Raw genomic sequence first — 24744 nt, 5'->3', positions numbered from 1 at the left:
CTGCTGACTTCTGGCACTCCCCCCTTCAGTTGCCGAGCTACTTTGCTGTCGTCTTTAATTCTGCACTTGACTGGGACATCTCAAATAGCTGGATCATCTAGGCTCAGTGCTTCTCTCCCATGAACCCCAGACACCCAGCTACCAGAGGGCTGCAGAGGCAATAGAGCTTTGAGAGTATTCGGTTGCACGTGTACATATCAGAAGAGAAACACAGACCCAACAGAATTGATAAGAAGAGGCGGGAATCAGCCATGGTCTGAGCAGGGGTTGCGGAGTCTGAGGAATTGGATGCTGATTATAAGTGCAAGGAGGTGGCATGTAGCCAACCCCTTTAAATTGGGGAAATCCCAGTTACGGCATCCGTAAAGGGGACCTGCGTTCCTTCTTGTTAGGACACCTCCCAGCCTCAGTCATCTAGAAAAGCATCCCCAGACTGTTGGAATAAAGCAATAACACTCCTGGTGAACACTTACCTAATCACAGAAAACCTTAGAATTAAGACTGAAAATACAAAGCTGGAGGAGAGGTGGCTCAGAGCTTAAGAGCACTGGCTGCTCTTCCAGAGGTCCTGAGCTCAACTCCCAGCAACTACCTTGTGGCTCTCAACCGTCTATAATGAGATCTGGTACCCTCTTCTGGCCTGCAGGCACACATCCAGGCAAAACACAGTATACATAATTAATACATCTTTTTTTTTTTAAAAAAAAAAGACTGAAAATACTATGATAAATTAATCCCCTAATATTAGCATTTTCATAGTAAGTTGAAAATTATTTTTGCTTTGGTATTTTAAGAATTTGGTGAGTGTTAGCGTATCTTAGTTAGGGTTTGTATTGCTGTGAAGGGATGAACCACCTAGCATGTGTGAGTCCCTGGGTTCCATCCCTAATGTCTCCGGCGGGAGAAAACAAGCCAATCTACTAAATACATAAATGCAACCAATGCACTTATAAGATGTTAAAGGAAATTATTTCAGCCACAAAAGGCCCCTTTAAAGCAATTATCGCTTACATTTGCAGGTTTGTTACTAATGTAATGAGATTTGCAAATTGAACTGAAATCGACTACAAGAGAAATTGATAGCTTCAGGGGCTGGAGAGACGGCTTGGGGCTTAGAGTACTTGCTGTGCAAACATGAAGACCGGAGTTTGAATCCCCAGGAGGCACATAAAAGGCCACGCATGGCTGCATCCACCTGTAACCCCAGTACTGGCGGATAGAGATGGGTGTGTTCCTGGAGCTTGCTGGCCAGTCAACCTAGCACAAAGGGCAAGCTTCTGGTTACTGAGGGGCCCTGTCTCAAGGCAGCAATACAGAGGAAGATAAAGACATGCAAAGCCCCGCTCTGATCACCACATGCACAGACAGGCACATAGACCTCACACACAACAAAAACTAACAATTCTAGTTAACTCGGTGTCATTATCGTCATTATTCTGAGGTGCTAGAGAGTGAAGTCCAGGGTTTCACACCAGTCAGGCAGATGTCCTTCCACTGAGCTGCACTCCTGGGCCTGGATATTCAGCTTTAAGCATAGCTTGTGGGGCTAGCAAGATGGCTCAGCTGATAAAGGCATGCTACCATGTATGATGAGCTGGGGACCCACATTGGAGAGAGAGAGAAGTTGTCCACTCTCCTCCATACATGCGCTGTGGCAATATGTACATGCGTGTACACACACACACACACACACACACACACACACACACACACACACGTTATAAACTAAACGTAATTAAAATGAGCTTTGGATGTTGTTAGTTTTTTTCTATGCCTGACAACAGATCTCAAGAGCACTTGCATTGATGACCTGAAATCAATCCTCATCCTGAAAAAAAAAAAAAAAAAGAAAGATCGATTTAATTCCAGTTAGGACTGGTCCAGGGAGAGCGAAGGTTGCTCGCTGCCCTGTAGAAGTTTTAAGGGCCCAATTACTAACCAAGGAGAAATATGAATCATTGACCGTCCTGGGGTGTGGTTCTAACTCACCATGCTCCTGAAATAAGAGTGCAAGAGCAGGGATTCCCCGCCTCTGACCCCTTTGAAGTCATTTGCAACTCCAGGATCGGCCCAGTTTCACTCAGAGGCCCAGCAGGGCCCAGATTTGTCCTCCAGCGCTCATGTTCCCAGGAGTAAAAATGGCTGCTGTCTTTTCAGACAAATGCCGACTTAGCGCTGGTCAGATCTTTGCCCCACTGAAAATGCCTTCGCCATTTACCCCATACAGAACTGCTTGCATCTTACCTTGTCTCTGGTGAGAACTACCATCCTTTGTGAACGGAGTTCTTCCATCTCTAGAGCCTTCTGTTTCTGTGTCTCCATCTTAAACGTTAATCACTGCAGAGACGAGGATTTCAAGTCATTATTTCCTGTTTTTATTTACAGTTTACCACACAGGAAAGCCCACACAGCATTCTGGCTAGGAGAGCACCTTACAGTGCAGTGATGGGAGTTCCTGACACACTCCAGGGGCGCCTCACATTAACACAAGAAATTTTGGGGTGCTGACCCCAGTTCTGTGGAGTAAGGACACTGTTGTTAGGCCAAACTCAGAGGTCAACACTATCTCCCAGTCAGTCAGGTTTATGGGGGAAATTAGACCTGTCTTTACTCTTCAGTGTGTCCCATGGCCATAACTAGCTCTGTGCTCTGAGGAAGGCGGGTGGAGCTTTTGTCTAGCCTGGACTTTAGTTCTGTAAGAGTCGGCTGCTGTAAGCAGACTTGATGTTCCTGGCGTTCACATTACAAACGTACTCAGTAGCTCCCCGTTTTAAGTGAATGAACAAATGATACCACAAGAGCAAACTCCTAAAGCTGTAGAAATGGTTCTTGTTCTAAAAACAGATTTGTAGATATGAACAAGGTAAAAAGTTATGGCAAAGGATTGTGGCAACGAATTTGCCATGCTGTAGTGCTTTCCAGACAGATGAATTAAAAAGACAGTTCACTCTACCTTCGCCTAAATACCTGTGTAAAAACAGAGACTCGAGAACTAAATGAACTGCCATGGTGGGGGATTAGACAAAGAGGAAAGCCAAGGTCTCCTCTCCCCACTGCTCTCTGGGTCTCCATGTCCCAGGGGCCAACTTTTGGAACCATCAAGTTGCAAGCACTTACTTCAAGTAGATCAACAAAAAAGGCTTAAAGTTCATAGAAAAAACAATTGACCAAAGCCAACAAGTTAAAGACCATAGGCCAAATATGGCCCACTATCTAATCTTGTAAGTAAATTTTTATTTAGAATACACACACACACACACACACACACACACACACACACACACACAAAACAATGGAACCTCTATATTGTCATTTATTTAATAATAAAGTTTTATTGTTGCATGTACAAGGCAGTTGTACTAACCAAACTTGTGCCTATTTTTGTAAATATTTATTCAAATACAGAGAGACAGACAGACAGAGAGACAGAGAGAGACAGAGACAGAGAGACATAGAGAGACAGACAGAGAGACAGAGACAGAGAGTCTGGGGCAGGCAGAAGCTCATTAGAAAGGTGGATGAGCCACACTAGAGCAGACAACACAAGCACAGGGGTAAGGGTGGAAATGCCACACTGAGCCTGGAAGGGCAAGGTGCTGTTTTACACGCCACTTCTGGAATCTTTGTGATCCCAGAATTCCTGCCTCCCCTGACAAGCTTCAAACCCACGGCTGGTAGGGTTCCTTAGACTGGTTATGGCAGAAGGAGAATGAAAAGGTTCCCCAGGGGCAATTAAAAGGCTGGTGGCTCTCTATATGCACATACTAGACATTTGTAGTGTGTGTGTGTGTGTGTGTGTGTGTGTGTGTGTGTATGTGTGTATGTATGTATGTGTGTGTATGTATGTGTATGTGTGTATATGTGCGTGTGAGTATGTGTGTGTGTATGTGTGTATGTATGTGTGTATGTGTATGTATGTGTGTATGTGTTTGTGTATGTGTCTGTATATATGTATGTGTATGTATGTATGTGTGTGAGTATGTGTGTGTGTGTATGTGTGTGTGTGAGTGTGTATGTGTGTGTATGTGTGTGTGAGTGTGTGTGTGTGTATGTGTGTGAGTGTGTGTGTGTGTGTGTGCAGATACCAGACAGTAGGGGTGAGGGTCAGAGGACAGCTTTCAAGACTCAGTTGTCTCTTTTCACTATAGTAGGCACCGTGCTTGCATATCAAACACCCAGAGTCACCTCACCTGCACCTGCAACTCATTCTTAAAATAGTATAGCCAGCAGCAGTATCAAAAAAACATGTAAATATCTTTATTAAAAATAAAAATGTCTAATCATAAAAACAAGCAGAGAATTAAAACCACAAGCTCCAGGTGGTTTGGTAACATCTGTGCTGCTTACATCTTCTTTTTTTTTTTTTTAAAGATTTTTTTATTTATTATTATGCATACAGTGCTCTTGCCTGCATGTACACCTGCAGGCCAGAAGAGGGCATCAGATCACATTATAGATGGTTGTGAGGAATCCCATGTGGTTGCTGGGAATCAAACTCAGGACCTCCGGAAGAGCAGTCTGTGCTCTTAACCTCTGAGCCATCTCCCCAGCCCCACTTATATCTTCTTAAAAGTATTAACTCCAGCATTGCTTCAAGGGGCTGGAGAGACGGCTCAATAGTTGAGAGCACTGGCTGCTCTTCCAGAGGACCCAGGATCAATTCTCAACATCCACATGGCAGCTAATGACTGTCTGCATCTCCAGGTCCAGGACTTCTGACACCCTCACATGGCTATACATACAGACAAAACATTGATGCACATAAAAAAAAAAGTGTTAATGCCGGACTATGGACAAAAGGCAGGCACTTCACACACAGAGAGTCTCGGGAAATGAGCAAGGGAAGATGCCCCACTGTCAGGCATGGTGATAAGGGCCCGTAATTCCCCCAGGGCAGCAGCAGGAGCTTGAGGCCGACCTAGACGACAAAGAGAGACTCTAGAGATGGGGTGAGGTGGTTATGAGAAATACAAGTTAATACACTGATGAAATACTGTGGCCCACCAGAAGGACTAAAATTAAATACAATGATAACACCAGATCTTGGTGAGAGTCTGAAGTAATTGAAATACATTTAAACCCTGTCAGAATTGTACATTTATCTCATCAATTCTGGAGTGTTTGAAAGTATCTATTAAAACTAAAAATGTGCTCACCCAGTGTCCAGCAGTGCTGCTCCTATTAATGTGCCCAAGAGAAGGAGCGCTTATAACTCTGCGGAAGAGATAAACATCCCCTTGTACTTCGCCTCAGAGGATGCCAGGTGTCTAAGCAGACGTGCATAGGAACGTTCATAAAGATCTGACTAAAGCACCTGAGCATCTGAGTGAAGACGAAGGTTCCCAAAGGTCAGAGGGCACAGGCTGGGACTTCAGAAAGCACGGTGGAAGGAGAAGGCAGGGCCTTACGGAGCTTGCTAAGGAGGGGGTTGGCCTAGGGCCATACTCAGGGGTCTCAGTTAAGGACCACTCAGCTGTGGGGTGAAGCCAGAGGGAAGACATAACCTGTCAGGAGGTCAGCAGGGGTGAGTAATCATCACTTTGATATTTGACCAAAGCTGGGGGAAAGGTAAATGCCTTTCTCAACCTGAGCCATGCCACCAGCAATTCCGAGGCATAGAACCAGCACATTGCTCTAACTGATGGCTGTACAGGAAGCCTCACGTTCCAGAATAGTGGAAGGGGAAGAGCGTAGGAAATGGCACGCCTGATAAATTGGCTCAAGCTACTAAAGTTTTTGCTTTCATATTTATTTTATGTGTATGGGTGGTTTTGCCTGCTTATAAGTCAGTGCACCACAGGAGTGCCTGGTCCCCACAGAGACCAGAAGAGGGCATCAGATCCTCTGGATCAGGACTCACAAACAGTTGTGAGCAGCCATGAATGTGCTGAGAATCAATGGCGGGTCCTCTGCAGGAGCAGCCTGTGCTCTTGACTGCTCAGCTATGTCTCCAGCCCCCTCCAAGTACCAAGTATTTATACAGCCAACAGTCCCCTGGACAATCTTCCAACCTTCTGCCTCAAAGTGTTATGGGTTACAAATCGTACCTGGCTCTGTCCACCTAAGTGTAAACGTGTCCCTTCCCTCTGACCCCCTCCTGGCCATTCACAAAGGGACATAGGCTTCGGTCATGGTTGGGATCCTCAGAAAGAATATGAAATCTCCTAGAGAAAAGCAAAGAAAGAGGCAAGATGCAATGCTCTTCTCTCCAGGAAAGGGCCAGATTCTCATGACTCAGTTACCCAGTTTCCTTGAGTGCCCCTCCCCCCCCACCCCCCCACCCACCCCCCACCCCCCGTTGTTATTAATCCCCGAGTTTAAAGGTCCATCTTTGATTTAGTAGACAGCAGACAGTGCTATGCTGCCCGGTGGTTTTGCCAAGGTCAGAACAAGAGATGGTGCCCTTATTCAAAAAAAGGAGACCAGGCAGGACCTCCTGACCTTGAACACACAGGGAGACACTCCAGGTCTCTGGAAGGGAGACCTGGTCACCTCCGTTAGCATTACCGAACCGGTGGTTCTGCCCGATGGGCCTCTTTAGACCCTTGAGAAAGGTGGTTCACTTCGCCAGAAAACCGCCTGTGCTACAGTCTCAGGACCAGCTCATAGCTGGATTCAAATTTCCTAGTGACCCGAGGAGCATAACCAGGCCTCCCTGGCTGGTTTCCCTTGGAGGATTAATTTATGCACACTGTCCTGCTCTTCAAGAGAGTTCCTTAAATAGTGAGGAACCGGAGCTTGTGAATTCCAGTGGGGCATCCGGCCCACACTGCTGCAGAAGTGAGGGAGGACTTCACACCCTCTCAGCTATCACTGCTGGGGCTCAGCAGGGCCCCCGCCCCCTGAGAGCCAGCAGCCAAGCCCGGAAGGCACATGCTCCTGTTTTAATCTGGCGAGGCCTGCTAGGGCAGAGTTTCTAGATTCACTCTCAGCCCCTGTTGTTCTCAATCAAACAGACAAGAGAGGCGGGAAATTGAGCCAGCCCCAGGGAAACACATCAGCGCCTCCAGGCTCCATCCTTGGCACAGGTGAGCTGTCTTTAGGTCAGATGAGACCCCATTGAGTGAAACTAGGCAAGCACCACCAGCCTGGTCCAGGTAGATGCCTCCTGTTCCTCAGCCCTGGCTTTGGATGGTGCAGTAGGATAGGGCTCCGCAGCCTCCTTCCCACAGCTCTCATCCCAGGATGCTTGCAGCTAACCACAGCAATGGGTTTGTATGTCCCTTAGCAGTCACTTGACCGGGACCCTATATCTTCAGCTTCTCATGAAGCTGTGTCCTCTGGCTTCCCTTTTCAAGCCAGTCCAGATTGCAGGCATCCTGGGGGCACTGAAACGGTAACTAAGGCTCTAAGAAAAATAGTGTGTGTGTGTGTGTGTGTGTGTGTGTGTGTGTGTGTGTGTGTGTGTGTGTGTGTCTGTGTGTGTGTTAGTTATGTGGTTTTGTGTGTAATCACATGTGCATTTGGGCGCCTGTGCACATGTGCACATACATATGGAGGCCATAGGTCAACATTGGTTGCCTTTCTCAAGCTCTCTCCACTTTTACTCTTTAAAATAAGAGTCTCCCGCTGACCTGTGAGCTCACCAGTCAACCAGGCTGACTAGGCAGTGAGCGCCAAGGATCTGCCCATCTCCCTCCCCAGCTCTGGGATGGTAGGCACATGTTCGTAGGCTTGTCTTTTTACAGGGCTGCTAGGGATGCAAGGGGGGGGGGAGTCCCTCATTTGTGCAGCAAGCACTTCAGCACCGGAGCCATCTCTGCAGCCCCACACAGGTCTTGTTGCAGCTGGTTGACTTTAAGCTACACGTAATAAAACCAGCCGTGGCATGCCAATATGACATGCAGAGGTGGGATAGGATTGGCAGGTCATGGGGACAAAAGCCAAACAGGATGCAGACTGAGAAATACAGAGAGGGGTGCCAGGCTGATAACCCCAGGAGAGTCTGTGCCTCTGACTCCAAGGCTGGGGCTGCGTGCGTCCTGCAGATGGAGCTGACGTGTCCCCCCACCCCCACCCCAAACTCAGGAACTGGAATATTACTACAGGGTTTTCTAAACAGGCTCTCTACCCACACATCTGCCCTGCTGCGTGCCCCATCCTACCAGAAGGCCACCTAGTTTTAACATACCCATGTTCTGTACTGTGTGTGATTTAGGGCCCAGCTCCCCTGAAGTCCACTCTGCCTCACTGTGAAGGTGAGTTCTCTCTGAGTACCATCAAGTGCCAACCGTGGAATTCCCTAGTCTCTCCTACTTACTTTGCCTTCTAGCCTGTCAATGTTTTTTGTTTTTGTTTGTTTGTTGTTTGTTTTTGTTTGTTTTTAAATTCACGTGGTCAAGCCAGAATCTTTTCCATTGTAGCTCTCCCTCCTTTGCCTAAGTACTCAATGAATACATATTAACACTGAACAAAAGCTCCTAGGTGGCTTGTGGAAATCTCACAAGGTGGGAGCGTCTGTTATGAAGACTAAGGAAATGCCCCTTCTAGAAAAACCTTGGAAACCCCCCTTTTAAAATTTTTTTATTTAAATAATTTATTCAGATTATATCTCGATTGTTGTCCCCTCACATGTATCTTCCCAATCCCCCCCCCCGCCCTCTTTCACCCTATTCCCCTCCCCTAGGTCTGTGACAGAAGGGGACCTCCTCCCCCACCATATGGTCACAGCCTATCAGGTCTCATCTAGGTAGCCTGCTTCCCCTTCCTCTGTGTGCTGCTGAGCCTCCCCACCAAGGGGAAGTGGTCAAATAGGGGGCACCAGAGTTCATATCAGAGGCAGTCCCTGCTCTCCACACAGTAGTGGAGAATGCGCTGTCCATTGGCTAGATCCCAGGTTTACTGCATGCATTGTCCTTAGTTGGTACAGCAGTTTGTGCAGGCCCCCCTGTGTCCAGATCCACCAGCCTTGATGGTCTTCTTGTAGGACCCTCTGAGTCCTTCTATTTCCCCATTCTCCCATACCTCTCTCACCTAGAGTCCAAATAGCAAGTTCCAGCATCTGTCCTAATCCCCTGCTGAGTGAAGACTCTCAGAGGACAGCCATGTTGGGCTAGTGTTCAATTATAACTGAGTACACACCATGTGTGTCTTTCTGGGTCTGGGTTACCTCACTCAGGATGATCGTTTCTAGTTCCATCCATTTGCCTGCAAATTTAAGATTTCCTTATTTTTAATAGCTGAGTGGTAGTCCATCGTGTAAATGTACCTCCATTTCTTCAACTGAGGGACATCTAGGTTGTTTCCAGATTCCGGCTATCATGAATAAGGCTCTGGCAACCCCTTTTTATTTTAGGGACTTGTAAATCAGTTTCAGCAATCCTAAATAAATCCAGACTCGTTGCCCTCAAATCTATTGTTTAACTGAAATTTGAATTGTCACCTTGGATCTGGGCCAAAAGGAACAATTGGAGAGAAGGAGAGAGGGTGAAATGTGCATGAGCAGAGTGGCCAGTTCCATGCAGAGGACACCAGGTCGTAAGGAACTGCTACATCAGCCTGGGCTAGTATGTTCAACAGGAGCAGAGTGAGGCACTGGAGGGTGAGGCTGTCTTCCCTACCAAGCACCCTCATGATTCATCAGGAATCAACAATTCCTTTTCTAGTACCTGATTCCTGAAAGGCAAAATAGAGAAAGCCTGTGAATAAATACTGATCCCCGGGGGCTGGAGAGATGGCTCAGTGGTTAAGAGCACTGCTTGCTCTTCCAAAGGTCCTGAGTTCAATGCCCAGCAACCACATGGTAGCTCACAACCATCTATAGTGGGATCTGAAGCCATCTTCTGGCATGCAGGTGTACATAATACAGATAAAGCACTCATATACATAAAAGTGAATAAATATACATATTTTAAAAAAATAAATAAATGCTGACACATACACCCCAACAACCCTTCTTTCATGGAAGACATTCTGCCTGCAGGAGAGGGTAGGGCCCCTCTCAGATGGTATCTTGGTTTTGAGAAACTATTTTCTCTGAAGAAACAATGTGCCGGGAAGGAGCCTCAGCCAGTTGACCAAAGTTAAAAGGCTCAGGACACCCAGAGAAAGTTAAAGACTGACTCGGCCATTTCCAAGGTTATGAAAGTGTAAGCCATTGCTGGAGAGAGACTCTCCTCAGTGGAGCTGCCCGCAAAGTTGAATGGGGGCTGCAAAAGATGCAGCTTTCCTGACTTGTCACCCACGCTGGGCTGGGCTTGTTGGTGATACAGCTGCCATCGAGTGACTCTGGCTGCTGTACATAACCCCAGTGAATCCACTGGCTCACCAAGCTGGACTTGGATGGGATCCTTTCCTTAATCTCTCATAGGTGCCATATCCGGATTAATTAGCTGTTTGTTCATGTCTCACCAGGAAGAGTCACAAGACACCTGGGAAGCCATAGTTGCTGTCATCTGGTCCCAGGCTGACATGATCTCAAATTGTTTGAGAATATCTTAATCTGGGGTGGGGGCTGGGGAGATACAACTGGTCGCTCCCGGTGACAGGAAATCATATTGCTTAAAGGCAACACTTAATGTGCCCAGCGGAGGAGTACAAAGAATGAAAACCCCTTAGAAATGTGGAAGAGTGTGGGCGGCATTTATTCTTCCCTCCCCTAAAGCTGTGTGCTTCAAACTGGAGACCAAACACAGAGGCGACAGAGCTTTGAGGATAGCAGGGAGACTTTTTTTTTTCTGGTTTTTTGAGACAAGGTCTCTCTGTGTAGCCTTGACTGCCCTGGACTCACTTTGTAGACCAGGTTGGCCTTGAACTCACAACGATCCGCCTGCCTCTGCCTCCCGAGCGCTGGGACTAAAGGCATGTGCCACCACACCCCGCTGAGAGCAGGGAACTGTCTAAGGGACCCTCATCTCCCCGGCCCTCAATCCTCAGTACATTTACATGTGGGCTTTACACAATATGATCCCCTGTCACAACCAGGAGCCGGCTGTGTCTGTCTTGGAGGTAGCTTCCTAGACAGAGTTGGAAGTTTGCGATGAATGGCAGTGTTTTATGTGCTGAATTTAACAGCGAGGCCCAGTGCATCATGGGACTAATGGAGCCTTCTCTCCACAGGCACAGAAGGCACACAAAAAGGTCCCCAAGTGCAGAAGAGCACCCCACCACTCCTCTGAGAAGAAGCCTCCTCGCACCCCTCCCGCCACCATCGACACACCGAGCCCAGCCCAGGGCAGCAGCCAGACAGGCGTGCACGACAGCCCATTCCTGGGATCCAGCCAGGTGGCCCTGCTCCCCAAGAACAAGCAGGAGTGTACCCCACAGCCAGGTACCTCCAGCCCTGCCTGCTCTTTCCAGAGAAGCAAGTCTTTGTTCTGTTTGCCCAGCGGAGGCCCCTCCCCAGCTGAACCACAGCCCCTACCCACTGGGTCCCTGAGACACAGTGCATCAGAGTGGAAGCCCAGCCACCTCACGTCCATTGATGACTTAGAGGGGGCCCAGGAGACAGATGTGGACACGGGCCTGCAGCTCTCCTCCTCAGACCTGTCTGTGGTCTCTGCATACTCTGCACCCAGTAGGTTTTGCAGCACAGTGGAGGCATCCCTCCCCTCCAAGAGATGCAGCAGCCACTGGCCAGCACTCAAGAGTCCCAAGGAAGGACCACTGCCTGCTGCCCGTGAGGTGAGCCCAGACACTGCAGGGATAGCTACCGCTGCTCTCTCTGCTTCTGGTGCCTCCTTGCTCACAGAGTCATCCACACAGCTCCCCAGTCATGATCCCAAAGCCATGCAGGAGGGCCAAGACGTGCTACTGCCTCCAACAACGTCTGGTCCCGAGGATAACGACACGGAGGAGTTCTACATCTGAACATGTCTCAGTTTTCAGACAGACGCAGTCACGCGAACTTGGGTACGACTGCCCTACTCTTTGTGCCATCCTTAACTGATGGGTGGCATATTTCTAGAGGCTCAGAAAAAAAGAGGGGAAAAAAAAAGCACCTGACATTTTTTTATGGAAATAAACTTTCAATGCACTTAAATCATAAAAATCTATTTTTGAATGCTCAGTTAATACAATTTAGCGCTTCATATAATTATTTGAAATGAAAAAGAAAACATAGCTGGAGCTGACTTGACAGTTATTCATACTGTGAAAGCAAAAGAACAAAAAGCTAAAATGTTGACTGGGAAAAGGAGACTGAGTGACTGTGTCAGAGCTTAGCATGCGGTACAGAATGCACACCTTCCTGGCTCCTCACAGCCGCATGGGGACCCAGGACCCTAGACTCAGGAAAGCCTGCTTGCAGTGGTTGCTTCATAGGCCAGCTGTCAACCCACAGCAGACAGCAGAATGCCTTGCTTTCAGGCCACACTTAAAAATTACCATGAGTAACCAATGCCTTGCACACTTAGAAAATAAGCTGAGCTGTGAATCCTGGTTTTGCACACTCTTCCACAGCTGACTCATGGTAGTAAGCAAGTGTGCAGACCGGTCCCTATGGACTGTTTTGTGTAAGAGAACGCATTGCCTGCAGTTATGAGTAACGGGGTTATGAGGTGTAATCAGGAAACAAGGGTGAAGTTCTCTGGCTTTAAAAAGCACACTCTTAAAGGGCTGCCTACATCTCTCCAAAAATGACCAGAGCCATCTTCTGTAGCACTGTCTCCAGTAAACAGTTAAAATGTTTGGAACATTTTGGGCTGTCCTTTCCATTGTCCATGTGAGAAAATGCCCCACTCCCCAAAGTAGGAAGCTACTTGCAGTGCTGCCCCACAAGGCCAGGCCCCAGTGAGTGCACAGGAGCCTTGGGGAGAGCAGACACTGCAGCCATATTGGCTTTCTGCATCTGTTGTCTGCTGTTGCCACTGTGTGAATGGTGGTTAGACCTCCTGGGAGGCTAAGTTTACAGCCCCAGCCTCACCAACGCCAAGTGCTGGCACTTGGGGGCAGTGCCAAACTCTCCCTAAATTCTGTTTATCCGTGGGAAAGAAAAGTGTGAGTGTGTGCTGTCCCCTGCCCTGTGTGGTGGTGCTTGTTTAAACTACTCACGGCTGAGTTTTCTCCCTCTGGGAGGTCCCACGTCCACTCAGACACAGCCTCAGACCCTTTCCAGCAGGGCCTTTCAGCCTCTCTTAACCATTGCTATCAGTCAGCCTCAGGTTCACCAGCCTCGGAAGGGGAGCCTGAGACTCTGCCTTGTCTCAAACACTTTGGGCTTTCCAGGACTCGGAGCTCTGCTCCAATGTAAATAAACAGAAGCATGGTCTCGTCTAATTCTGGACCAGGAGTAAGCCAACTTCTGAAAAGGGCTAGATAATAAATGGTTTAGACTTTGTCGACCATGTTTGAAACTTTATCCAAATATGTTGCTATGGCTTCTATTGCGGCATGAAAAATAAAATATATGTGAATGGGAGTGGCCGAGTCGCAGTCAAACTTTATTTCTAAGAATAGGTTGAAGCCTGCATTGGCTCAAGTAGTGGCTGGGGAGCCCTTAAAATAGACTTCTGAGGAAGGTGGACTCGAGATTCCAGCTTAGGCTGTCCAAGCCTATGATGTTGTTGTTGCTGCTGCTGCTGCTACCTCCAATGATGGTAGTGGTGGTGATGATGCCTATGTCGATGCCAAAGCCACTGCCGCTGATGCTGATGCTGGTGGTGCTGCTGGTAGTGATGGTGGTGGTGGTGGTGCTGATGCTGGTAGTGATGGTGGTGGTGGTGCTGGTGCTAGTGCTGGTGGTGATGGTGGTGGTGGTGGTGGTGGTGTGACAGCAAGAAACTTGGCTTCTCAGGCCAAGCCAGTCACTACAGAACCACAGGCTTAGAATGCAAGGGGATGCTTTCTACAAAGTTGATTCCCAATAATCCCCTGCAGTCAGGGAGGCAAAACTGAGTGCCCTGCATCCCTGTGATGGCTTCTGTCTTTGCTCTCCAGGGTACCCCTGCTTTAGCACACTTGCCCCATGAGGATTACTTTGGAACCCAACTCCATCTCAGCATTTCCACCCTCTCTCTATGAACTCTGGCCCCCACAGTCCTGTCTGCCAAACTGAGTGACCCCCAAAAAAAGATGTCAAAGATGCCACCTAGAAGAAAGGCTTGTGAAGGCCCTCCTACTGCTGCACACCACTCCCAGGCTCCCCTGGGCTGGCACTGAGGTGGAGCAAGAGGCATCACAGGCACAGTGACATCCCTCGCTGTGCTAACTAGTGCTTTCCTCCTGGTGCGCACAGTGGGTCCGGATTCTGTACCTTATGATAGACACTGGAACCCAATAGGGGACAAATAAATTTGTCCAACTGAAAAAAATACCTGAGATGATCCCAGAAGCAGTTCCCCTCCTAAATTGTGCTCAGTGACGTAGGGAGTGTCCATTTTATCTCTTGCCTTATGTCCGCCAGTGAGAGCCAGTGTCTCCTTAACCTTAGACCACACCCCCCTAAGCTGTGCCTGGAAGGCTGACTAATGAATGCCTGGGTCAAGGTTATATTAGGTCCCTTATTTGGCTCAATTCTTAATTAGTGCTCAAAGTGTCACTTTGTCCTACACTAATCACAGCCTAGTGACTGCTTTAGACATCAGATATTTCTCAGTGTGTCCTCAACTGAGCTGACAAACTACAAAAATCACCTTGAGCTGTATCAGTTGGTTAAATGTGTATCACAGGGTCTCATGGGGGCAGGGATGACCCTTTTGTGACAAAGGAAGGGTGGTATTTGTTTAAACAAATTGGCTGGTGTTCCTTGAGTGTCAAGGCCCAAAGAGCAGGAACGTCACAGCAGAGGATTGCATTCCTTCACCTAGGGTGCCCCAGGGGAGACCAGATGTCTACTTTCAGCCAAGAATGGTTTAAGTCTGTGCCTGATGTCTTCATCCCCGGAAAACCAGGAGAAATGTCTGTGTCTTTCTAGCCCCTTCTCTCTGCAATGAATGAATTCTCTAGTCTGTCAGCTATCAGGTACCTGAGCAGACTCAGAGAAACAGAGGGGAAAAAATAAGGGTAAATCAAACTAACCATGGAGGACTGTGGGCATAGTTCAGTCATAGAGCACTCACCTAGCATGGCGCCCCGGGCTCAACCCCAGCATTAAAAGGGGGTGGGGCTGGAGAGATGGCTCATTAGTTAAGACTGCTTGTCCCTCTTTCAGAATCCCTCTCCTGGCCTTCATAGGGACCAGCCATACATGTGGGATCCATACATACACACAGGCAAAATACTCATACACATAAAATAGATAAATTGAAAAATAATAAAAATTTAAACAAACTGTGGAGCCCTCCTCCACTGCATACCTGACAACAGCGCCAACACCAGTTCCTGCAGGTGAACTCCAGGCCTGGATGTCAGGGGAGCCAGAGCTCTGGGTGTAAGTGGACAGTGGCCTCCTTCCCCACAGCAGGTCCCATTGCTCCATGTGGCTGCTCTTTCCTGGATTCCCCTGGAAAGGCTTAAGAGAATGACAGGTGAAGTCAGTGTTGGAAATAAAAGATTCTAGGGAAATATACTTTGTCACCATTAATTATTGCAACAAATGAATTTATGAAGGGTCAGGAACCTGACTATAAAAATTATACATAAGTACACTTTTCCAAGTTTTATAAAAGGCTTCTTCTAATTTGGGGACATAGCGGGCTAGTTACTAAATGGATTTAGGTGCCATAATCCCTCCTAATAAATAGCTTGACCAAGGATGAACAGTAGCTTTGGTCCCTTGGGTCTCTTTAGTGAGTGCCCCAGCCTGTTGTTTTCTTTTGGAGAGATAGAATGTCACTACTTAATGCATTCCTTTCAGATAGATGTTCAGAGAATGCTTGGTGATGATGAAAATGCTCCTTCTGTGCCCCGTGGCACCCTCCCCGAATGTCCCATTTAGGACTAACTTGGTTAGCTTTCTATTGCTGTGATAGCCACCATGACCAAAAGCAAATTGGGGAGGAAAGGATTTATTTGGCTTACACATCCCAATGACAGTCCATCATGAAGGAAAGTCAGGGCAGGAACTGGAGGCAGGAATCTGGAGGCAGGAGCTGCTGCCAAGGCCAGGGAGGGGTGCTGCTTACTGGCTTGCTTTCCACAGCCTACCCAGCCTGCTTGCTTATACCACCACTGTGAGCCGAGCCTGCCCACATTAACCATTAATCAAGAAAATGCTCCTCAGACTTGCCTACAGGCAATCTGATGGAGGCATCATCTGTGTGAAGTTGACAAGCAGGTAACCAGCACGGGGACCAAGCCCCACCTCCAGGGCCCTGGACTAGCCTCCACTCACCACTTCATTCCTTTAGGAATGTCTGTGCCAATGACCATACAAGCTTAGTGCCCTGAAGAAACCTGAAGCCCCCGTGTCAGCTGTGCCTGTCTCCAGGCCTGATTCCAGAGCTTCTGGGCTGGAGTCATCACATGTATGTGTGGCCTGCAGGGAAACACTTCCAGGCCAAAGGCCTCCCTGGAGAAGACAAATGAGAGCTCTGGCCCCGCCTGGTGGCCACTGGTACAAAGCACAGCAGACCAGAGCGCCTCTCAAAGAAGACTCTTCTGTCCTGTCAGAACAGAAAGGGGGTATTTCTCTTCCGTCCCTTATTCTGAGATTCACTTTCTATTTTGGTTTTCTCACAAAATGCTGAGACAATTTAAATTATGTAAATAGAAGTAGAAAGTTAGGGCCAAAAGAAGGAATCTACAAATATATCTGGCAATACAAAGGAAAATATAACTGCTCTAATTGAATATCCTGAAAGCCAGCGAAAGAGAAAGTAAGCAGCTTTATAGAACAATAAATATAAACATACATATGTGTATAAACACACATACAGATATGTATACACATATACACTCACATACAATACACAGATACACATAAATATATGTATATACACAGATAAATGTACACACATATGCATGCCGACACACTGATATGATTACACACACACATAAACAGATACACATAAATATATGCATACACATACAAATAACATGTGCACATACATATATGCATGCATATGCATATACGTGTGTGTGTGTGTGTGTGTGTGTGTGTGTGTGTGTGTGTGTGTGATATCTCGGTGCAGGCTCTCAGAGAAAACCAAGAAATTTTTAGAACAGAATCTTAAAATCACCTTCTCACCTGAGTTACTACTGTAGTCCGGTTTAGTTTCTTGGGGGGTAAAGCTGATAAGAGCTGGCAGAGAGGGAACCCCATTGATGTGCCTCTCCTGCCTGTCCGGACATCCTCCAGGGGCACTGTGAGATCAAGGGGTTTCCTAGGGGCTGGTTTCCTCCAGGTTTTTGAAGCTCTTGTGTCGTTAGGAAAACTGAAAAGTACAGATGATTCCTTGTCTTTTCTTCTCCAAAAGTTACATTCCACATCCTGCGATATGAACCTCCTGTCCCCAGTGCCAGCCTGCTCACTCCTGCCAAGGGCCCTGGAGGTCTCTGTGGTCATAAAGCTCAGGGGCTTGCAGGGTCTGTATCCATCATCCAAGCTGTGTCTGTAGACCTGTGGGGGCCCACTGGCCTTTCTGCTGAGGCTCAGCACTCACAGCTCTGCACTGCTGTCAGGATTGCCTCCTCTGCCTGGTGTTGCCCTTGTTAGACACAGTGGCCTTGCTGCCCTCCCTAGTCCTAGCTGCTGGGTCACACTGGCCATCCCAGGCAAGTCTATTGGTCACATTCAGTCCTGCACCTACCTCAGCTGGAGCTCTGAGATTTCCCATTCTCTGTGCTTCCGCCTCCTTGTGCTGTCCGGTGCACCCTCCCAATCCCTCCCACGCATTCCACCACACTTTCTTAGGAGCTAGACCTGAGTTTTCAGCTGCCCGCCACACACCCATGTTATGACATTTTTCCGTGCCTCAAAATTCCATCCCACCAGGCACCACAAACAACACTACATCACAAAGAACTGGTCCTCGGCCCCTTCCCGCCCTTCCTTCTCCTCCCTCTCCTTCCCTTCCTCCTCTTCCTCCCCCGCCTCCCCCACTTCCTCCTCTTCCTGTTATCTGTTCTGTTAATGGTCTTGGGACGAACTAAGACAGCAGAGTAGACAGAGCGGGCTCGCTAGCCGCGTGGCTCTCATTAACCCACTCCTCAGCCTTGCTTTCCTCCTTTGTGGAGTTGTGGGGATCCCGTCAGGACTCAGGTGAAGCTGAGGAGGTGCTTGCATTAGGGTCAAGCTTTCAGAATGGGCTGGAAACCTTAGCCACCAAGATCAATATGCTTATGAAGGAAACCCTTTTCGCTGGTCAGGCACAGCTTTTGCCCACCTTTCAAGTTAGCCAAGGTTTTCAAAAATACTCAATTATTGTGTGTCTGTGACTTTTTAGCACCAGTTATTACCACCGTTTTTTGGAACACTTCGTTATTCTGTTTCCAGGACTCTATCCCAAGGAAATTATTTAAACAGGGCTAAAGGCTTGTGTATCTGTTCATCACAGAGCAGCTTGTAACATCAAGCCACCAGGGGATAAGGCAAACCTGAACATTCCATGATTCACACATTTGGAAAGAAAATGAAATGAGGGGCACAAATGCAAGAAATAGTGCTTCAAATGTTGTTAACGACAAAAGAAAAAGTCTGATAAAACTCTAAGCTAGAAAACCTGGCTTGTGGTGACACATAATCGTAATCCCAGCACCTGGAAAGTGGAGGTAGGACAATTGTAAGTTCAAGGTCAGCCTTGGCTCTATAACCAAGGTTGGACTACATGAGAGTTTTTTCCTCAAAATAAATTAATAATCAAATAAAGAGGAAGCAATGTACACTGTCTAAAATGCCCTTGGTTATATAAAGGCAATCTGGAAGACATAAAGAACTGCATCAAAGTAGGAGTTGCTTCTGCAACCATGTGTGGTACCCTTTCTGTTCATTTTCCTTTTTGAATTTGACATATTTGCTATAATAAGCATTTATTACCTGTTTGATTTAAAGATACAGATAATAAAACTAGAGAAACCCACCCCCTTGACTAGTCTTGACGTCATCGCCAAATCTGCCTGACTTTTGTTTGTGAGTCCTCCCTAGGCTTTGAGGTCTGTGCTCCTCCCTCACCCTCCCATCCTAGTTACACAGTCAGCATAGTCTGATGAGTAAAGCCTAGATCCTTAAACCTTTAACCACAACCCGTTCCTTAACCTTCTCTGGCTAAGTTTACTCATCCGTCAATTGAGGGCATCAAATACTTCACTGTGCCGTGTGTGTGTGTGTCTTCATGGTACAGAAACTGCCTGAATGTGTCACTACCTGTTGGGACAATGACCATGTTCATCGCTGAGACCACAAAGTGACCAAGTCTCCACGCCATGTTCTCCCGCTACACAATCCTCCCAGGCCCCCATTGGGGGGGGGGACTCACAATTATGACTACAGTTGAGTGTCACAGTGACACACTAGCTACATTGATAACCCCCCTCATACATAGAGAGAGAGAGAGAGAGAGAGAAACAGACAGGCAGACAGACAGACACCACTCTAATCTTCTGGCCAATATACTCTAGCCCCTCCCCCAACCATGAGAAATCAAGGTGGAGCTTCATATAGCAGGTGGTGGGGAACAGCTGGACAGCCAGGTGAGACTATCATGTCCACTTAGTTCCTGTATGTCCGGGTATAAATGGTCAACAAGGCCAGCTAGGATCTTTTGCAAGGAAAGGCATAGTTGAGGGCCTAAAGACAGCAGCTGTTTGGCTGAAAGAACAGTCAGTCATGGCGTTCTGTCATCCAGCAGATGCTCACTGGCAAGCGGGTAGCGGCATGGAGTGGCACAGGATACCTCATATTCCTGCCTCTGCACATCCACTTGTTTCCCAAAGCCTCATCCATTGTTCCCAAAGATAATCCACTCCCAATCTGTTAGCGGTTCCCACATCCTGTCTAGGGGTTTGGTGGTGCTGGAGGCTCAGGGGGCTGGGTTGCTGTCCATGGTGACAGCCCGTGGGACAGAACTCTAGTCCTGCATGGCAAAGTGCTGCACACCTGGTCGGCTCAAAGAAAGGCCCAGAGCTCTCACGCCACTGTCCCCAAGCACTCTTAGTACACACAGAGAAATAGAAATGGTCAAGAATCAAATGTGTATCTTTTAGTGGTCTGCTGTTCCCCCACCCCCAGTAGAAAAACAAACCGTTAGACATTTGCCCAACAACAAAAAAGCAATAACAAGTAAGTCTGGTCCTGCGGTGCTCTGCAGGGGACAGTGACTCTTGGTGGGCAAGGAAAAAGAGCTCTTTGGCAGAGGTGAATATTTGCAGTTGATCTGGAGACACTAGGGGCAACTTGTGAAGGTCCCCCTGCCCCCTCCCCCTGTAAAACAAGGAAAGTTCTGAACGTGAAACTGGATCTGTGTCTCTGACCTGGAAAAGATGACTCTGGGTGAGAAACGTCCTCCCTGTGATCCTCAATCAATATTTATTAGATTTACTTTGGGTCACACTATTAATGCAAAGGTCTTGTGGGTGTGAGGAAGTGAATGCGGACAGAAATCGGCATTCATTTAACCTTGCTAGCAGTGGTGCACTGGTCACAGGGAGAAAGCTGGCAGTGGATGCGATTTCCCAGGCCTTAGGTTACATTTATAGTGAGACTGGGTGGTGTTTTTGTATGCTTGAGAATACATTAGACCTTTTTGGTAATTGCCCATTATTGTGTTTAATAAAGCTTGAAATCAGCCAAGTTTTGTTGCTGTGATTTTGCTTTTATGGGATAGTTTTTATAGTATCTAAGATTCCTTTACCACTGTACACCTTGATGATAATAATTTTTTTAAATGCCCACATTGCCTTAACATATCTATTTACTGAAAAGCTCATTCTGAAATAATCATGACAAGACAAAAAGCTGAGACAGAACCCAGCATAACAGACCTGGGCTCAGGACTCCTCCATTGGTCTTGTTTACTCTCAAGCTTTGTCAGAGGCTGCAGTCATGGCCGGCTTGCGTCCGAGGAGACAGAGGATGGGCAGTTCCTAAAGTCCACAGGCAGCCAGTAGCAAACAATCATCATTTATTCGCCCAATCTGATTTCTAAGTCAAGACATCGATTGATTGTTAAGTCGCATCAGGACACATGGCGTTCTGTAGAACATGCGCATGGTGCTGCGGAGAGTGTGGAGTGAAACACACACGGGGAAAAGAAAGGGTGACACCTACGCTGAGGGGCAGAAATGCTTTTTTCTGATAGAAAAGAGGGAATTCTCTCCTAGACAGAAAAGCAGCTAAAACCTGAGGAAGTCCTTCTGAGCAGAAGTGTCGAAGTCAAGCTCTCTTGTCTTCCTCCATTAGACAGGGGTGTAACAGAATACTGCAGAATCCTGCAGGCTGGATAATTTATAATGAACATGGATTTGTTGGCTTGTGGTTCTGGAGGCTGGAAAATCCAACTTTAAGGACTTTCTCACCCAGAGAATGAAGAGAAAAGGAATCTGAGGGAGCCAGTCCATAGTCTCCTTCTAAGAGGAGCCCGACTTCCACAGTAACGCTTTAGTCTGTTCATGAGGGAAAATCCCCCATGGTGAATTATAACTTAGTGGCCCCGCCTTTGGTGCTGTTACCATGGGGATTGATGAGCCAGAGGCATGGCTCAACAGTTAAAGAGCACTTGCTGTTCTCACGGCGGACCTAAAACACACATGGTAGCTTACAGCCATGTGTAACTCCAGTTCCAGGGAGTCTGACCCTCTCTTCGGGCCTCTATGGGCATTGCATACGTGTGGTACAAAGACATACACATAGAAAAAACAGCCATATGCAAAAAACAACTCTGCACTAATGACCTAGATATAGAGGCTTCGACCTTCTCCAAACCTACTTTATTTGGGGTTCTTTAATGCTTATACCTCCTTTCCAACTCATCTACCCCAGATAGGAGAGAAGGGAGGTTTATGGGAACAGGAGAAGGAGACCTTTTTGGACTCAGTTCCTGGGAGTTATTCCCCTGGCAGAGTCCACAGGATTTCAGCATACCAGCAATTCCACCAAAGTTGCTGCTGGAACCTGGAACAGCAGCCGGAAACCCAGAGGCCCGAAGCGTTCTCTCAGCCTCTCAGAGTCTGTGCTAAGATGTGTTTCATCTGGCAAACACCAAGCCCCTGCACAAGGTGGTTCATCTTCTAGTGGATAAACATCACCTGCTCTCTTACAAGTCTGTTCCCCATCCCACACTTGGGATCAAAACAAAAACATGCTCATATCCACTACATAGATATGGTTAACTGAGTGGACTAAATGTAAATTATATTTGTTTTAAATAGGAAAGTACTGCTGGTGGCATATGGAAGCAGGGAGCACCTGGTCTAAGAGGCTGATGTGCCTTTGGAAGGTACTTGTGGGTATCCATATATGAAATGAAAGATCTGCTCTTGTGACAGCCAAAATACACAGTTTTAGGCCCATCCGTGGTCTCTTGGTATAGGTAGGGCCACATAGTCCCATCAGAAGTACCCTCGTCACACCCGTGGTTTGATAAGTAACCCACCTTCTTCTTGCAAACAGGGGCACCTACACAAGCTGGGCAATTCCTCACCTGTCCGGGTTGGGGTGCAAGAAGAGAGAAATGAAAATGAGCCCTTACCTTCCCCTCACCTCAAATCAAGAACCAAACCTTCGCCAGGTGTGGTGGCGCACGCCTTTAATCCCAGCACTTGGGAGGCAGAGGCAGGCGGATCGCTGTGAGTTCGAGGCCAGCCTGGTCTACAAAGCAAGTCCAGGACAGCCAAGGCTACACAGAGAAACCCTGTCTCAAAAAACAAACAGGCTGGCATGGTGGTGCACGCTTTTGATCTCAGCACTCGGAGGCAGAGGCAGGTGGATCGCAGTGAGTTTGAGGCCAGCCTGGTCTACAAAGCGAGTCCAGGACAGCCAAGGATACACAGAGAAACCTTGTCTCAAAAAAACAAACAAACAAAAAACAACCACCTTCTACCATCCTCTTTCATGTTTGAAGAAGGAAGGGGCCGTAAGCAGAGGGTAAGAAGGGTAGAGACACTCAAAGCTCCCATAGAAGAATCAGAGAGATGCTTCGGCCTCCACTCTTCCTCATCGCTGGGTCCTGGAGGGAGAGCAGAGAATGAAGCCTGCGAAGGGCGCCCCGGTTTCCTAAGAGGTCCTGACTCAGCACCTGAAATACTTTACATTCCCCCATGGTGTACACGAAGGACCAATGCTCTAAAGCCCTCGGCATCAGTTAAGCACAGCATAGAAAGGAATCAGGTGGGGTCAGGATCAAAGCATTGAGACGAGTCAGATCTGTAACAGCTGGGCCAAAGCCGGTCCTGAATCCTCCAATCAGACTGAGTGTCGTCTTTCTCTATGTACCTTACAAAGTTTGCCTAGAGCTAGGCTGGAGCAGAGAGCAGGAGCTGTGGAAGGAATGAGCCAGGCAATGAGCGTGTGCACTCTTATCCTTGCTGCTCTGAGGAAAGAGCTAACAAAGCCAACATAGGGAAGGGAGGGCCCATTTTGGCTTGTGATCTAAGAGCGGATACCGACCATCGTGGTGCCTTGTCTCAGCTGAGTTAAACCAATTTGGCAAAGCGTTTTAGCCAAGCCCTTGTTAGAGCAATTGTCCTGCCTGTCTGTATCTTCTGTTCACTTAACTAAACCACTGTAAGTCCTTCTGCCCATCCCCTCCAGACAGCACATAGATGGTACCATGATTCAATCCTATCCGCTGACATGAAAATGTCTCCAATAGCTTTTAGCAGCTCTTCCTTTACCGCATGTCTCCGGTAAGGCACCATACATACATCAGCAGGTTCTAAGTAGCTGAGGAAGAAATAACCTGAGTGATCGTTTCTAATAGAGAGAGTCTGGGATAAAAAATTTAAACACTGAAGGAAAGTCTCTGGTGGAAAAACAAAGAGATATGAACGAACGAACAGGGGGCATTTTCCATTACACGGAATGGAGCAATGTGTTTGCAGAAGGCTCTCTGGCCAGGCCCCACAGCAGTGTGGGTATTGTTCTACCCTGGATGCCTACATTACTGTCTTGGGGACCACTGTAGCCACTGGTCTAATTAAAACTGTGGGGACCCCTGAGTCCTGTATAGAAAGTCTCTCCACATGCTGAAGAGATAGGGCTTGACCCCCATGGCCGCTTTCCGGAGAGCTCCAGGGGTTCTCTCGAACAAATCAGGCAGAGACTTTACCTCTACTGCACACAGAGAGAAGATCTTTGGTTGCCAACCATCCCTGAGCCTTCATTTTGTGCTTTTGTGGCAGGCAGAAAGAACTACAATGCTCTGACAGATCTGAGAAAGGAACGTGCTAGAAGATCCGTCTTCGTTCCCTGAGCACCAGCTGCGTGCCAGGCACTGTGTATTAAATGCCACCACATTCTTTTTAGTTCCCAGGACAGCCCTTGTGATAGGCTGCATTGCATTTATTTATCCTTCATAAGGTAGAACAGTGGTAAAATGATGGAATTTGTCTGTGCAACATACACCTAATTGATGACTGAGCCCAAATGTTTCTAATGCAATACTGGGTCAGGGGAGGGGGTTGAGCCTAAGGTCTCATACAGGTTAAGCAAGCACTGAGTTATAGCAGAAGCTCTTTTTCTAGTCTTAGTTTGAAACAAGATCTTTTTAAGCTGTCTAGGCTAGCCTTAAACTTGGTAGTAGCCCAGGCTGACCTTAAACCCGTGACCCTCCTACCTCACGTAGCTGGGATTATAGGCCTGTACCACCACACCTGGCAAAGTCTCAGCTTTAAACCAGGTCAGTGTAACTGCAAAGACACTGCTCTAAGTCAGCACACAGTACTATCTCTAACCCCTTGGTTTTAAATAGTTCTTAGGTATAAATACATCCA

At 47.6% G+C, this 24744-nt stretch overlaps 1 protein-coding gene across 1 annotated transcript in view; it reads left to right on the top strand.

The window, feature by feature from the left end:
* The window catches only part of FAM124A (family with sequence similarity 124 member A), a 56688-nt gene extending 43331 nt beyond the window's left edge, over nt 1–13357 (top strand). Inside the window, 3 exon segments of the mRNA XM_084768147.1 lie at nt 11059–11252; nt 11254–11285; nt 11288–13357. Coding sequence (XP_084624273.1) covers nt 11059–11252; nt 11254–11285; nt 11288–11808 — 747 coding nt within the window. The 3' untranslated portion in view covers nt 11809–13357.
* Nucleotides 13358–24744: the final 11387 nt, after the last annotated feature.

Source organism: Acomys minous (assembly GCF_964271855.1).
Source record: "Acomys minous genome assembly, chromosome: 18".
In the NCBI taxonomy this organism is placed as follows: Eukaryota; Metazoa; Chordata; class Mammalia; order Rodentia; family Muridae; genus Acomys; species Acomys minous.
This window is presented reverse-complemented; position numbering and strand designations above follow the sequence as displayed.